Genomic DNA, 14,711 nt, shown 5'->3' with positions numbered 1-14,711 from the left:
AGTTTCAGTGCTTTTTAGGTCAGGGCAAATGGGAGAGGATAGCTGCAAAAGCAGCTCCTCCACCAGATCCATGTGGTGGGAAAATGTCTTGGTCACACAGAGAGATGAGGACAAAGGAATGCCCTGGAATCTATAAATGGGCACAGAATTGGAGAGCAGTCCAGGCAGAAAGAAAGAGAGCAATTTCAAGGTCGTATTTATTAAAGCCTAGTCTGAACATTGACAAACTGGCAAGATTAACAAAACCAGTATTTTGCTGACTTCATCTTTGTTCTGTGGCTGTAGCTTTATATTGTCCTTGTGAGATAGGTCCAACAATCCAGGAGAAAAATAATTTTTAAGTAAACATTGTACAGCTTCCATGCCAGTCACCTTCTCCTCAGCTCTAGTGCCTTCATTGTGTCACACAAGACGAGTGACATCAGGAAGCTCAACCTTTGCAGACTTGCTGAGACTCTTGTTACAGCTGCAGTGTGTGTGCTGCCACGCCAGCAGCTGGACAAGGACTGGGGAACAGGGTTGCTTCCCTTGACCCTCTCCCCCCGGAGGCTCCCTGCTCCTCCTCACCGACCCTGACACAGCTGCAAAACCAACTGGAACCTCAAGCACAACGAACTCACCAAAGCTAAAGCTCCACCTCTTCAAAGGGGTTCACGGTACTGTCCTGAGCCCCACATGTGGAATGCAAGAGGCTTTTGTTTGCGAAATGATGTAGAAATAATGTTGGATAGCAATCAGAAAGCAGATACCATCCTCTCTCCTTTAAGAAGTCATTCAAATGCAAATAACTACCGGATTCATGTCCCCATTGTGCAAGGCCTAGGTCCTGTCCAAGGCAGTATCACCCAAAAAAACTGGCACGTACTAACTCCTCGTCCCAAGTCTGTTACCTAAGTGAGAGTCAATGGGCCTTAAGCTGACAAGGAGTCATTGATCCATGATAAAAATCACAGTAGAAAACTAGCAAGTTTTGCTGCTGCGATCACTGATTTCTAGGGGGGGGAAGCTATTTTAATTCCAGCCAAAATTAATTTCAAAACATTTGGAAACAGAATTTTTCAAAAACCTAAATGCCACACTGTAGAGGACTAAGCCACTAAGCAGCTACAATTCTCAGAAAACTGTAAATCAAAGATATTTGTTCCGTGTACAAATATATAGTGTATATTTAAGGCACTGAATTTTCACAAAATCTTTCAGGAGATTGAAATACATAACTCTAAAGCTGGGTTTTGGTTTGGTTGTTTTTTTTTTTTTTTTTGTTTTTTGTGAATACAGCATTTTTTTCAGTGTTCCACATAAAAATACGCAGCATGCGTGCCACAGACACAAGACACAACCCATGATTTTTTTCAAAACCCAATGATTTTGAAAAATCCTGTTACTAATCCACGAAGCTGTCTAACCAAATAAAAAGCAGTAATGAAAGTCTTTAAAAATCTAAATAAAAAGCCTTTTCTCCAGTGATACAGAAAGAAATATAGTAAACCCATGGTATCTTAAAATAGATTTATCTGTTCTCAGTAGTGATAAGTTAAATTACACATGCCTATTTTAGATTTCAAGATAAGAGTTTACTTATAATGGTAGCATTATGTTTTTAAAAATCACATTTGAAATACTATATAAATTCTCTGAAGTTTTCGCTTGTCAAATGTTTAGCAATTTTGAAATGAAATTTTAACAGATAACAGATTAAGAAAGATGCAGTCAAAAAAACTTGCATGATAAGAGTATAGTTTTTATATTATTATTTTTACTGCTTATGTAGTGTCAAAACCTGCTTGCAAATACATCTGTTATCTGTTTCTAGATATAGATACCATCCTCACAATTGCAATGCTAAGGTATGGCATGCAAAAAAACCCCAAAAACATTTAAATGGGATATAACACAGAAGAAATAAGCAACTTTCTAAGTCACTTTCATATCAGTTCATAGACAGACTCCTCAATCACCTAAAGATCTTCTCCAGTCTTGATCAAAAAAGAAATACAGACACAAATGTAAGAAATCGGCATTTGCTATCCTGAAACTATTTGCAAACCTCACTATACTGATCCATAAAAATAATATTCAGATTGCAAAAGAATGACGCAGTGGGTAAGGATTTTTTTTCTTTTAAAGTTTTTTTACGTTAATTTATCAGATATAAAATAAAACGCACTATTTTCATTGCTATTACAAAAACAATTTCTGATATTCAGAGATCAATATGAAATACACAGATAGCCTTACTAGTTTGCACTGGGATTTTGAGAATTTATATTGATTAAACCCGTGGTACAGTCAAATGATCTTAGTTATTTTGATCAGAAAATATCTACCTCTCAGGAAAAATGTTTTTAATAAATACGGGGAGTAACGCTAGTGGAAACTCTGTTGCAGTTAAAAAATTTGAAGGTAGCATACTGTAACTAAACCCAGGTGTTTTCTTCTTAACTGATTTTCAAAATAACACCTAAAGCATAATACAGCTTATTCCTCATATTAAACAAAACCAGGACTCATTAATAACAATCACATCTAGTTCTAATGCAGAGATTTTTATCAATAGCTAGCAGTTAAACACAGTAATAGACCTGTCATTTTCTACTGTCTTCACAAATACTTTGACATCACATATCTGACATCTAAAAGTAATAATGATTTTAAAAATAGGTGTTTCAAGATCTCTTATTACAAAGGCAAAAGTGCTGACAAGGAGTTTTTCTTAGCAAATAGCTGTGCAGACTTAAACGGTGTAATCAATTACAGATTTCTTGAAAATTATTAACTAATTATGACCTATCAGACAGAGGGTAAAAGCAAACAACAATCACTTTCAGTTACTATGTTCGGAAGAACTGTTTACAGTTCTGTCTTTCAGAGGTACTTTTGCTGCTTCTCCTGCATAACAAAACGTCACAGCTATTCAGAATCTGCCAGTTTATCATTTATATAGATTTTTTAATTTGTTTCATCCATGCTCAGTAAGGAAACCAAATGGTACTTCTGCATCCAGAGACCCAAAGTCGATTTTCATAAAAATACAAAGCTCAGATATCACGGAAATAATTCCATTCTGATCCTCACATGAGAGTTGATTTTGACCTCTCAGAACGGAAATAACTTGTGAAATCATGGGTGGCCTTGCATGCAGAATAAAAGCAAGATCGAGCTTGAAATTAATTTTTTTTTCTGATGTTCCTATGTATTTATATGTAAACACACTGAAAATGCACAGCAGTTTGCTATGTACAGCCTTGCTATTGATGGGAATGGGATCAAGCGGTCCATATTAATTTTTTGGAAAGAAGTTATGGTCTCATTGGGTGAAATGGCAAAACATCAGTTGATTTCAAGCAGAGCAGGATTTCAGCCCTGGTATTTGGGGGGAAAGGGTTATTTTTTTTTTCTTCGCAAAATGCTGGGGTTTATGCTCTGTGTTTAAGCCTGCATTAATGAGAACACCTGAAGGATATGTCCCTCCCTTCCCAAAATAAATTCTGAGGAGACTCCTCCTGTATATCCTCCAGCTGTATGTGCTCTAATTAAAAAGGCTGCACTGCTTCCTGCTCAGAGCACTTCAAAAGGCCTCACTGCTCCCCTTGACAGTGCAGTGCCCGGTGCTGGTTCCTCTTACCTGTCTGTGCTTATTTATGGCAAGCACCACTCACTCGAAGCCATAAACTGCACCCGTATTTTATTCTGTCTGAAATGCATAGCATGTTTACAGGAAAGGCGTAGTAATGGTCAAACTAATCTTAAAAAAATAATGAAAAAAAAATAGAGTGTACGGAGAAAAATGCTGTTGCTTGCTCTTTTGTCTTCTCTTTTTTGGACGTAAAAAGAAACTGGTCAGCGAATACGTGACCTTTTATTTCCTTACTGTCTGTTTGTTCTTAATTTTACATTGTATTAAGTAAAACCATGCAAGACTTTGTGTGTGGAAAATACTTCACTTCTCGTAAATACTGATTGCTGGCTATCTAAGACTGACTTCAGGTGATATGACAGGTTTTCTCAAAAATATTTTGGGGGAAACTCAAATACAGAAAAAATAGTTCCTGGCATTTTTAAAAATCTGAAAGAATAGGAGAAAAAAAGGGTGTTTGGCACATTTAAAATATTTTTTTTAAAAAATGCAGTGTTTACCAGCCTCAATCTTTGCTAAAAGCACTCTGATTAATCCTTTCTCATCCGCAAAATTCGAAGGTGAGATGTTTCCTCCCCAGTTAGTTAATAATAATTCCTCCCACTATTTAGTTAATAACAATGGAAAGAAAACTTGTTATTTGTCACTTACATTTGTGCCTTTAAGTTCCACATCAAAGTTTAAGGAAAAGAAAGGTGAGGGTATAAAGTACCAAATAATATGAGAGACAGATGCCCTGTGCATTAAAAGACTGAAGTGGGGTACCTAGCGACTCAAAGGTGGGAGGCGAGGAGAGATGCAGGGGCACACACTGGGTTTCTGACACGATGGAGGCACCAGTATGGGGCTTCCAAGTTATAATCTCCAGAGAATTTGGAGCAGAGGATAATAAATAGGGAGAGAAATGAAATCTCCCAGTGCAACATGAGCCCTGGCGAAAGGCTGCCCGGCGCCTCGGTCCCCGCTGGCAGCCTGTGGCCGGCCTGCCAAGGTGTGACCACCTGGGCGAGGGCGGGCATCGCAAACCTGGCGCTTGGAGCGCCGTGCACCAGAAACGGGGGGAGGGGAATAAAAAAACCTGCAGAACGGGCGCGGTTTAAAAAGTGCACCTTAAAATAACAGAGCGGTAGGGAGCCTCCTTCCCGAGCCGGCACCGCGGCATTTAATTGTGTTGGCTTTCTGCCGGGGGTGCCGGAGTCGGCCCTCCCGCCCCTGACAGGTATCGAGCGCAGCAGCTCCGCCGCAGGGGAGGGAGCGCGCGAGGGAGGGAGAGAGGGAAGGCGGGCGCGGGAGGGGGCGGGCGGGAGCCCCCGGCAGCGGGACGTGCCCTCCCCTCCCGCCGCGCCCCGGGGCGCGGGAGCGGCCGACGCCGGGCTGCCATCGCCCCGAGGGAGCGCGGCGCTCCCGCAGAGCCCGCGGGGAGGATGGCGAGGGGGTGCTCGGCAGCGCCGCCGGCCCTCACAGGGTTAAGGTCTCCCCGGCGCCCCGCCGCCCGCCCTCGCCTCCCCACCGCCGGCCGCCGCCGCGCCGCCTCACCTCGGTGTCGTTATTCAGGTTCCACAGATCCAGGCGCCCCATCCCGTCCACGCAGGCGAAGAGCGCGGGATGCACTGGCGACCACATGACATCGTAGACATAGTCGGCATTGTCTTCAAAGGAGTAGAGCGGCTTGTTGTGCTGTAAAGCAGAGAGCGGCATGAAGACTTCGTGGCGCTAGTGCTGCCTGGGGCTGTCTGGCGAGTCTAATTAAAAACTTTGCACATTTACAAAGTGTCATAAAACTTCCCCAGATGAAAGGTCCTCCGCGAAGGGCGGGACTGCACTTTAATGGGGCAACAACTGTCCGGTGGGATAAATGAGATGCCCGGTGTGAGGGGTGTGGGACGCGAGGATGATGGGGCGAGGGCGGGGAGCGCCCGTGGCTGCTCCCGCTCCAGGCCGGCTGCCTGGCGGCGGGAGGGGGTGCGGGACGCAGGCAGGGAGCAGGCAGCGGGCAGGCACCGCCGCTGCCGCCCGAGCCCAGCGCGCTGGCGGTCGCTCCGATAAGGATCGTGAGAGCGGCGGGAGCAGCGCGGCGCCTCCGCGGCCCCCCGCGCACCGCGGGCGGCGCCTGACACCTGGCGGCGGGCGGCGGCAGCGCCCGGGGGCGCCTCGGGCTGCCCGCACCCGGCCCGGCTCCGCTCGGCCGGGAGGGAGGGAGGGAGGGAAGGCTGTCATCTGCAGCAGGCGGGGAGTCGGAGGGAAGTTAGGAAGTGCACCAGGAATAAAGTGTAATTGTCCCTCATAAATTATTCATCGCATTTGCCTTGTCTTTTAATTTTTGCATAATGGCTTCGCTAATCCCCGATCAATTAATGGAAAATGAAATTTGAATGATAATGAAAACTCCAGAGACGAAAGAAATTAAGTATTCTCGTGGCTTGTGACAGAAATCTAAACAATGGGGCTTCTCCGAGGGTCTCCGTCACTCCCTCCCTTCTTCTCCTGCCGTTTCCTGCCGCCTGCTTGGCGAGAGGGGCACGGTCGAACGGGCACCCGCCGCCCCCCGTCCCCGGGAAATGCAGCTCCATGGAGGGTGCCTTGAGAGTGTCCAAGTCGCACCGCTAAAATCGTTTGGTCCCTCTGGAATGCACCCCTGTGCATTTTGCGAAAGATACAGTGGCCTCAGCGCCTTAATGTATACAGCCATGAATTATTTTTCAAAAAAATGGAGCAACTGATTGCAATTCTTGGATAGCTTTTCTTTCATATATTATTAATTTAGAGCAACAAAGCAGTGGGTTTTATATCTATTTACAACTGGGTCCTTGCTACTTTTGGCTTTGGTTCTCTTGTGCCCCATGGTGCTTCAATGGATGTTGGAGTGGGAAGCACTGCACATGGGACAGGTGTGCATTCACACCTGTAATCTCTCTGTGCTGCCATGGGCTGTATGGATTCCCAATGTCTATCTGCTGCATTGTGTATTTTCACTGAAAACGTCTAATTTAGGTTCAAATATATCAAGGGTCTAAATTCTGGAAAAGTGGCCATTAAAGATGTACAAAGTACACCGAAAGAAAAGGAAGTCTCATCAGCTGCTAGGTGAACGATATTTTTCTTCTTCAGGGGAAAAGTGCTGCACATATAGCACTTTAACATTTAATGTCATGGGTGAAGTAACAAAATTCCACAGAAGCTAGAGGCCTATTAAGATATCAATCAATTTGAAGCAGACTTCAATCAGCATTTCCTTTTTGTCAGCATATCAAAACTTGTTTTGATCTTATTTTGAGTGTGGCACATTTTTAATCTTCTTTTTAGTTCTGCTAGTTTATTTTCCAAAGAATGCTTAAAGACCAAGGCATTAGAGGGAAGGATCAGGAGATTTAGTGCTAGTCTGTATCTTGCTGTGCTCATGCTACATAATCTGGCAAATAGCTTTAGCTGATGTGCCTTGGTTTCCCTGTTATCAAAATAAAAACACTTGAAGTGCTCGTATTTGATGTGAAAAGCCTCAAATACCAAAAATCAAATCTTTACTATAACAGTGGAAATATTCAGTCAGATAGAAAGTCAGAGGACAACAGGAATAATATGGCTTTTTAGAAAGTTCTCAATTATGTAAGGAAAGGCACACGAATGGAGGTGAATAGGGAATGGAGCACTGCAAAGAAATAAGAAATTGCAGCCATGTGAGCACCCCAAACAAAAGACAAGATCATCTGCAGTGTGGTTGGGAAATCAAGGAGAAATCATATGGCAACACCAGGCAGTGGTAGTGGAGCTGAGCTACAGCCTCATGCTGCCCACAGTATCTCTGCCTCCCCAGCCTGACTAGCCACTACTGAAAAAAAAAAAAGTATTTCCCATACTATGTCTTATTTTCTTGCGCTATTTAACTAGAGAAGAATGTAACAACTGTATCAGGTCAGGCTGGAGGTCCCTCTTGCTTCCCATCCCGTTTTCAATAGTAAGTGGCCTTTCTTAGTTGACATTTCATCCTGGTCTGATTTTGTCCTCTGAGAGCAGTTACGTTGATTTCATTGTGAAGACTAGATTTGTGAGGTCAAGTGTATAAATGTTCACAGCACTTCCTTACTGTAAGCCTGTTAACTAAGGGCCTGGGCCTGCAGATTCTTTTAATGTAAGGATTTATGAGTAAGGACCGATACGGACTGCTTTTAGAAAACGTTGAAATGTGAACCACGTAAAGGTCACTTTAAAGCAGTTTTAAATTACCAAAACTTCAGACTTACACAATCTATAACTAACATATGGCTATTATTATGAAACAACTGAAATTTAAACTTGATGAGCTTTCATTCTTAAATATCAATGCACTCTGTTATTCAGTAGAGCAGAAGAAATACTTTTAAAGCAGTATCTTCAGACAAACTTGGGCCAAATCTACTTATTACTGAAAAAGAAGAGGGTAAGGTGAAAATGTGGCCCTATTGAATCAATGGAATTTTGCCATTGATTCCAATTGGACAGGGCTTGATCATTTAGTGGAAAAAGCAAAAAAGCCAATTCCAAGACATGTGGTTTTGTGTCATTTGTTTAAGCATGTTGTCAAAATCAATTGTTCCTCCTCAGTGTTTGTATATAGGCATTGCTTAAAAGGACAATGAAGGGTGAACATTTTAAATAGCCAGGAGCTGTCTAGGAACTAAGACTTGTCTATGAAGTAAGAAACTCACCTAAATAAATTCTACGTATTTATATAAAAGAAGGGTTTTTTCCACATATAAATTTGACCAGTCTATTCCTCTTATTTGCATAGAAGAATTTTCTTTAATCGAGGAGGCACCACACATAAAGTAGTTAATTATCCGTATAGAGGAATGTACGCATATCCACAGGTTTTAACTAGCATCTGACTTCTGAAAAGCCATGGAAAAAGTTATTGGCTTTGCATGTTTCGTGAAAGGAGCGTTTTACACATTGGCACAATTTCTGTGAGTGTCAGCTCCCCTTAAAGGTACTTCCCTAGACTGTATCTTCAGCAGTACAGATGTTTGGTGACACCACACACTCTGCTGTCTCCACTTCATTCTTTCCACTCCATTGTCTTCCATTCTAAAGAGTATAAGCCAAACACAAACTTCTGGCTCACATCATATTAACAACAGCCATGAGTGTTGTGCAGTATTGTAAGTTGATTCAAGGTAATTTGATTTTTCTAGGTGTGCAGCAAATATGAGACAAATTCATTAGTCCTTGGCGTAGAAACTTTCTGAAGAAGCTGATGTGTTTGTTTAGGCTCAAGCTCAGGGTCTCAGGCACTTGGAAAAAGCAGAGCCAAAGTGGTCCTGAGCAGAGTGTCTGCTCCTGTATCTGGCCCTAGATGATTTTTAAAGTTCCTTCCCATACAAACCATTCTACAGTTCTATGAATTTGGCCCCATGGGACCAAATATTGTATAAATAGTCTTTATTGATTAAAAAAAAACTACAAACCCCTACAAAATGGTGTCAGACATCTTTTTCAGCAGAGATAACACATAGGGAAGCAAAAATCTTCTTTCTTTAAAGCAAGTGTTGTGGTGTCACACTGACCAGAGGGATGCAAATGAAACTGGGACAGGGCACAGCTTATGGGACTTCCATTCAGGTTAGGATCTGAGCTCGTTCAGTATTTCATGGAACCCTAGCTACTAGGCCCAGTCTTCTCCACCTTGAGAGAGACATCTTACTATTTTGCTGAATCCAGGCTCATTTTTTCCTTTCTTACCCTGCCACTTAGTTAGGCCAACTCAAAAAGTACAGACAGTATAAAAAGAAACTAAAAGCTCCTGGGAATTTTGAGGTAAATAGTCCCTTACTCAGCTTTATTCTGGTTTTGACCTTTCCCCTTTCAATGGTCTCCTTCTTGGGACACCAGCTATTAGATGTTTAGGGTTATTTGTGCATACCTCTTGTGGTGAGGAGTTAAGACCTCTGCTCTGTATAAGGCTCTACTACTCTTGCAAGCCTTCATGTTCTCCATCTGTATGGAGTCAAAAGCAGCCCTGGTTTTTATTCAGACTGATAGATCTCTGCAGGGATTTTGCCAGTTGTGGACTACCATATTTCTCCCAAATCTGTTTTGTAATAGTTATGATGATCTAGGATTATCCAGTAGTTCCTACTTTGATACCTATACTCATGGGACTTGACTTAGTTCAGTTTGTATTAGTTTTTAAAAGACAGCAATCTCAGGAACTGTTACTAGATGTCAAAAATCAGAGGTACTAGTTACAAGTACATCCCTGAGCAAAGCCTGTCTGCATTCTCCACGAAGGGTATCATTATCCCACAGACCCCAATACTATACAACTCACAACTTGTAGTCTGCTCCACCTTTTCCAGGACTAGCCATACTTCAAGGATGACAATGGGAAAGCAAAAGGAGGGTGTTCAACTTTAGCCACCCGATGTCACTGGCTAACTGAGATGCCCTAAATTGAGTTACATGAGTAAAACCTCCTTTACCTGTCTTAAAATTCCTTCTGAGTGTCAGTTTCAATGCTGGATCACAGATGAGCCTCTGGGACTCAAAGGACATTGCACTGGGTGATGAGCTATGTATATGTTATGCCACCTCACTCTTGGAGAATTATTAGGTCACTGAATCAAGTCTAAGCTAACTCAATTGGGCAAGGCAACAGGCTTAATTTTTAGATTCAGTAGCAACAAGGGGAAAGAAATGAGTGTGGAAATGATCCCTACACTCTTCACAGCCCTGTTTTGTTTAAGTACTGTAGTATTGTTATGCTGATTTTTTTTTGGCATCCTAAAAGTTGCAGACAGACAAAGCAGAAAACTGTTCACTTTTAGAAATGATTGTTCTTTCGGAGATGCTGAAACTGTTGCCTTTCTTAATTGCCAATAGTAAAAGAAAGTCCAATATTTTTGCATAAGCATGTGGGAATTATTACAGATGGAGGAGGGGACAAGGGTGAGACCGAAAGGAAAGGGGCTATGAGAGCAGACCAAGTCTGGAGATAACCTGATGATTACATTTTTGTGGTTTCCTTCAAAGTCAAAGCGTCATGGCTGAGCATAAAAGAAGGAAGCAAAGAAAAAAAGGTTTGATGGCTGGTACAGGAGGTTTTAATGAGAAGTGATATTAATGTCTAACACTGTGGCATGAAGAAAAAAATAAAAGAACTTGGGAAGCCAGACCACACCTGACTTTTAAGAGCATCACAAAGTCAAACAGCAGAGCTTTTGGAATCTGTAGAGATAGCTTTTTGGAATCTGTGGAAGCTAGCTTTAGTGACAGGTAAACTGCTTATTTGGTTAATCCTTCTTAACTGTTTTAAGTCCTTTGCAGAGGTTGCTGTGCTGCTAGACTTCTGTAGTTCTCTTCTACCCTGCCTTTCCACTTATCCAATGGAAAAATACCTTTTCATTTTCTGAAGAAAAAAAAGCAGAAAGCATAGCATTCCTCTTCACCACTGCATATTAGCTGAGGATCTATTTTCAGTGAGTTTGATATAAATGTGTATTACTTGATGTCTAATGTAAATTTAAATTACTTAACAGGTCTGCTTGCAATGGATGAGCTTTACTAACATCAAACTGTATGTAAGGCCTTGAAAGTCTACAAAAACATGCTTAAGAAAGATTTTATGAAGAAGATAACATACAGACCAGGTTACAGTGTTCCCAGCTCACTTTTGTCCCCAGTTCAAATTGGCCAGGCTGGTGTATTTCTTATTTCTGCATTTTAGATCATCCAGTTTCATTCCCAATCTGGAACCCCTCTTACTCCGTGCTTACAAGGGTTGTGCCTGTAGGTTTCCACTGCGTGAGGTTTAATATTCTATTCTTCACTTACCAACATCAAGCTGGATGCAGTGCAGATGGCAACAATGGAGAAGCCTGCACAGGTATTCACCATTTGTTCTGTATTTCCTCAGACTGCTGACTTCATTGCTAAAGGTTAATCAAGTTTTCCACCTTTTATTTAAAACATGTTTTAAGCAGGACAGCACATCATTCTAAGCTACTAACTATGCATTTGTGTCACAAGATTTCTTTAGAAATACTATAATTTTCTTTGGAAATTCTCCCTACTTCTAAAAATGTTTCAAATTCTTTTCAGAAGCTCTAAACACTATAGAAAGACTTCCTGTCCCTACTTAGCAAACTGATTCGGTTTCTGTAGCTCATACTCCTGCCTTTATGTTACCATATTCCGATATTTTTTTCAGAGAAGCTCTTGAAGGACTTGCTGAGAAATACGAGCAAGGTATGTTTTTCCTAGACTGTTGGAAGAATGACCAAATCCTGGTCAGAAGAAACACTGAAAACAGAGTGAAACACCAAAGGGCAGATTTGGTCTTCTCCCTCCAGCTGCCACTCCTTATTTATATCCCCCATAAATGGGATAAGGAAGCAGAGCTGGAGAATGAGTGGGATGCTTAGGGAGAAGCTGGTTCACTGTGGTAGTGCTTTTCTGTCATGCAGGAGGGGCAGTGGCATGCACTTAAGTCCTGAGTGTACCTCTGTTGGAGTCAATGGGACTGGTCTCCCTGCTTTGGGTTAAAGAGAGGTAGTTTAGCTCAAATTGCAAGGCAAGGAGAGGAGTGGAATAATGTAGCTGTGGTTTGGTTGTTTCCCACCCCTGTGATTCTGACGAGAACATTCAGTATGAGGCCCCTAAAAATTAAATTGTCCTTTTAATGGAAAATGCTGCTTCATCACAGGGTACCTGGCCCAGCATTGCATGTGTACTCAGAGAATTTCCAGGCTTTCAAGTGACCCTGCTGCTGCAGTTCCAGCTGCCAGGAAGCAGAAGCAGGAGCATGAGGAACATTGTAAGACAGCTGACACAGACTGATGTTACAGCACTGTCTGCTAAATAGTAAAGATTAGTATTTGTAGCTGCTGCCACCAGGATGCCTGCAGAGCTTTCATGGGTCAGCAAGCAATGATTCTGAGGCTAATTATTATTGAAGACAACTCCATCTTGTAGGACTTTGAAAGATTCCTTCTTTTTTTTACTGATAACAAAAGTCTCCCACATAGCAGAGAAAGGATGGCTGCATGAAGCAGGTGGGAGAAAATTTCCATTAGAGAAGAAGTCCTGGGCTTTATATATTGATAATTGTCCTGAAATATTTCACTATTACATGCGAGCTTGGTCCGCCAGCGTAATTCTGACAGCAACAGAACTGTCAGTGGGAGGTTTGCATTTTGATTGCAGCAGATTATATGAGCTCCTGAAATCAAATTCTGCTTTCCATGTGCAAATAAAGCTTTCACTGCTACAGCTGGATTTATGTTAGGGTTTTCTGAAAAATAGTTTAGCCCACTGAGTTTTTTAGAACAGCCTTGGTATTTTAGATGACTGTTTTATTTTTCTCTCTGTGTGTGCCATTCTTCACAAAATGTTTCACAAAGAAGCACCATAGTTTGTGTGAGTAAATGCAATATGTTGGCCAGCTGAAGAATATTTTCCTATCACTTTTCAAGTATGGCTACAGAGAAAACCAAAATCATGAGAAACATTTCATGTGAAGAACTTGGGCCTGATTTCGAGCCACCTGACTTCACTTTGGTCTTGCTCTTTTAAATTACCTAGAAAATACCATAATCTTCTTTTTTTTTATACAGCTGGATGACAGCCAGACCTCTGGCTCCAGAGGTAAAGGGCAAAACCTAAAAAAATCCTGTCTGAACAGGCAACTCCACCCTCTTCCCCAAGTCAGCTTGGCCTTTTGACAGAAAGCAAGCTCTGAAACAAATTCATTCATTGCTTTGTTTTTGGACAAAACTCAAAATTCTGAACTCACACCACAGAGAGACCATTTCCATGAAATCCCAGAATGCTATTTTATTACCCTTTGTCATTACCCATAATCAGATAAAATTAACATTTGCTTTTATCAAAGAGAAAAGCCCGCACTGGAAATGAGTGATGTCAAAGGTGATTGCTTTATGAGCAGAGTCAAAAAGGACCTCTGTGTTTTAATGCAGCAGTGAGGGAGACCATTCCAGACAGGTATCCAATATAAGAGGAGGGAAATCCTCCTCTGAGATAGACATTTGAGCTCCACCAAAATCAGTCAGAGAGAGGAGTAAAAAAGGATTCCACAGGATTCTGGCTGCAAATCAAGGTATAACTTTGTGTGTGTTTGGCGTGGGATAAAGAAGCTGATCCCTTCCTGGTAGTGGTTTGGGAGAAGCCAGAATAAGAAGACAGACTCAGGAGCTCAAAAGGGCTGACACATCTGCCAGTTTAGATATGACCTGAGACTGTCTAGATGCAAGGCAGCCACCAAAAGCTACAAAAACTCATTATCTGCCAGATTTGGGCTCCTGTATAGTCAGTGGTGGGAAGTAATGGTACCTCAAAGAGATGTCTAATGTATGCATTACAGTTACTTCTTTCCAGTGACTGCGTAAGAAACCAAAGTATGGAAGCCCTAAATAATAAAGGACCAGAAGGATCCAACTTCATATGCAGTAAGAGTCATCTAAAATGCCATATGTGATAATGTGAGAAGATATGGCCCAAAAGATTTAGGAAAGCTTAGAAAACAACATTAAGAATGAATATGTTCAAGAGTGAAATTCCAGCTCTTGTCTACACCTAAGTGTAGGTAAAATAAGGTACATGAGTAACCTCTGCATTTCTCCAGTCCCATTTTGCTGTTGGAGGCCTGTCTGATCCTGTTACAAACTCAAGAAGTAGGGCTGGCCCCAATTGGACAAAACTGGTTTCCATCTAGGAGTGTCAGCACATTAAAATCAGAGCTTTACTCTGAGAAGATTCTACTGTCAGTGAAACCAGAGTTGTTCATAGGCATAAGATACAGCTTAGAGCAAAACGCCAAGATCATCACAGGACTTCCTGCCCTTAGGGAAGACACATGCTCCTATTCTACTCAGACCTTGGCAGCATGGCTTGGTGCCCAAACCACTGGCTTACAGGATACTCTTGTGGAGCCCCTACACTCTTCATAAATCACTGCACATTCACTGGAATAGGAACATTTTCCACAAGGCACCAGTTGGCAGCCGGTCACTAGTGGTGTCCACCAGGGATCAGTGTTGGGCCCAGTTCTGTTTAATATCTTTATTGATGATTTAGATGAAGG

At 42.0% G+C, this 14,711-nt stretch overlaps 1 protein-coding gene across 17 annotated transcripts in view; it reads right to left on the bottom strand.

Annotated features, from left to right (window-relative positions):
* Positions 1-14,711, bottom strand: part of DYNC1I1 (dynein cytoplasmic 1 intermediate chain 1) — a 186,766-nt gene that overhangs the window by 19,192 nt on the left and 152,863 nt on the right. For all 17 annotated transcript variants that reach the window (XM_017817660.1, XM_017817658.1, XM_017817659.1 and 14 more), the window contains one exon: positions 5,174-5,314. In XM_017817660.1, the coding sequence (XP_017673149.1) occupies positions 5,174-5,314 (141 nt within the window). The remainder of the gene's footprint in view (positions 1-5,173; positions 5,315-14,711) is intronic.

Source organism: Lepidothrix coronata, unplaced genomic scaffold (genome assembly GCF_001604755.1).
Source record: "Lepidothrix coronata isolate B3197 unplaced genomic scaffold, Lepidothrix_coronata-1.0 Scaffold62, whole genome shotgun sequence".
Taxonomy (NCBI): domain Eukaryota; kingdom Metazoa; phylum Chordata; class Aves; order Passeriformes; family Pipridae; genus Lepidothrix; species Lepidothrix coronata.
Note: the sequence above shows the minus strand (reverse complement) of the source record. Positions and strands in the feature narration are given on the sequence as shown.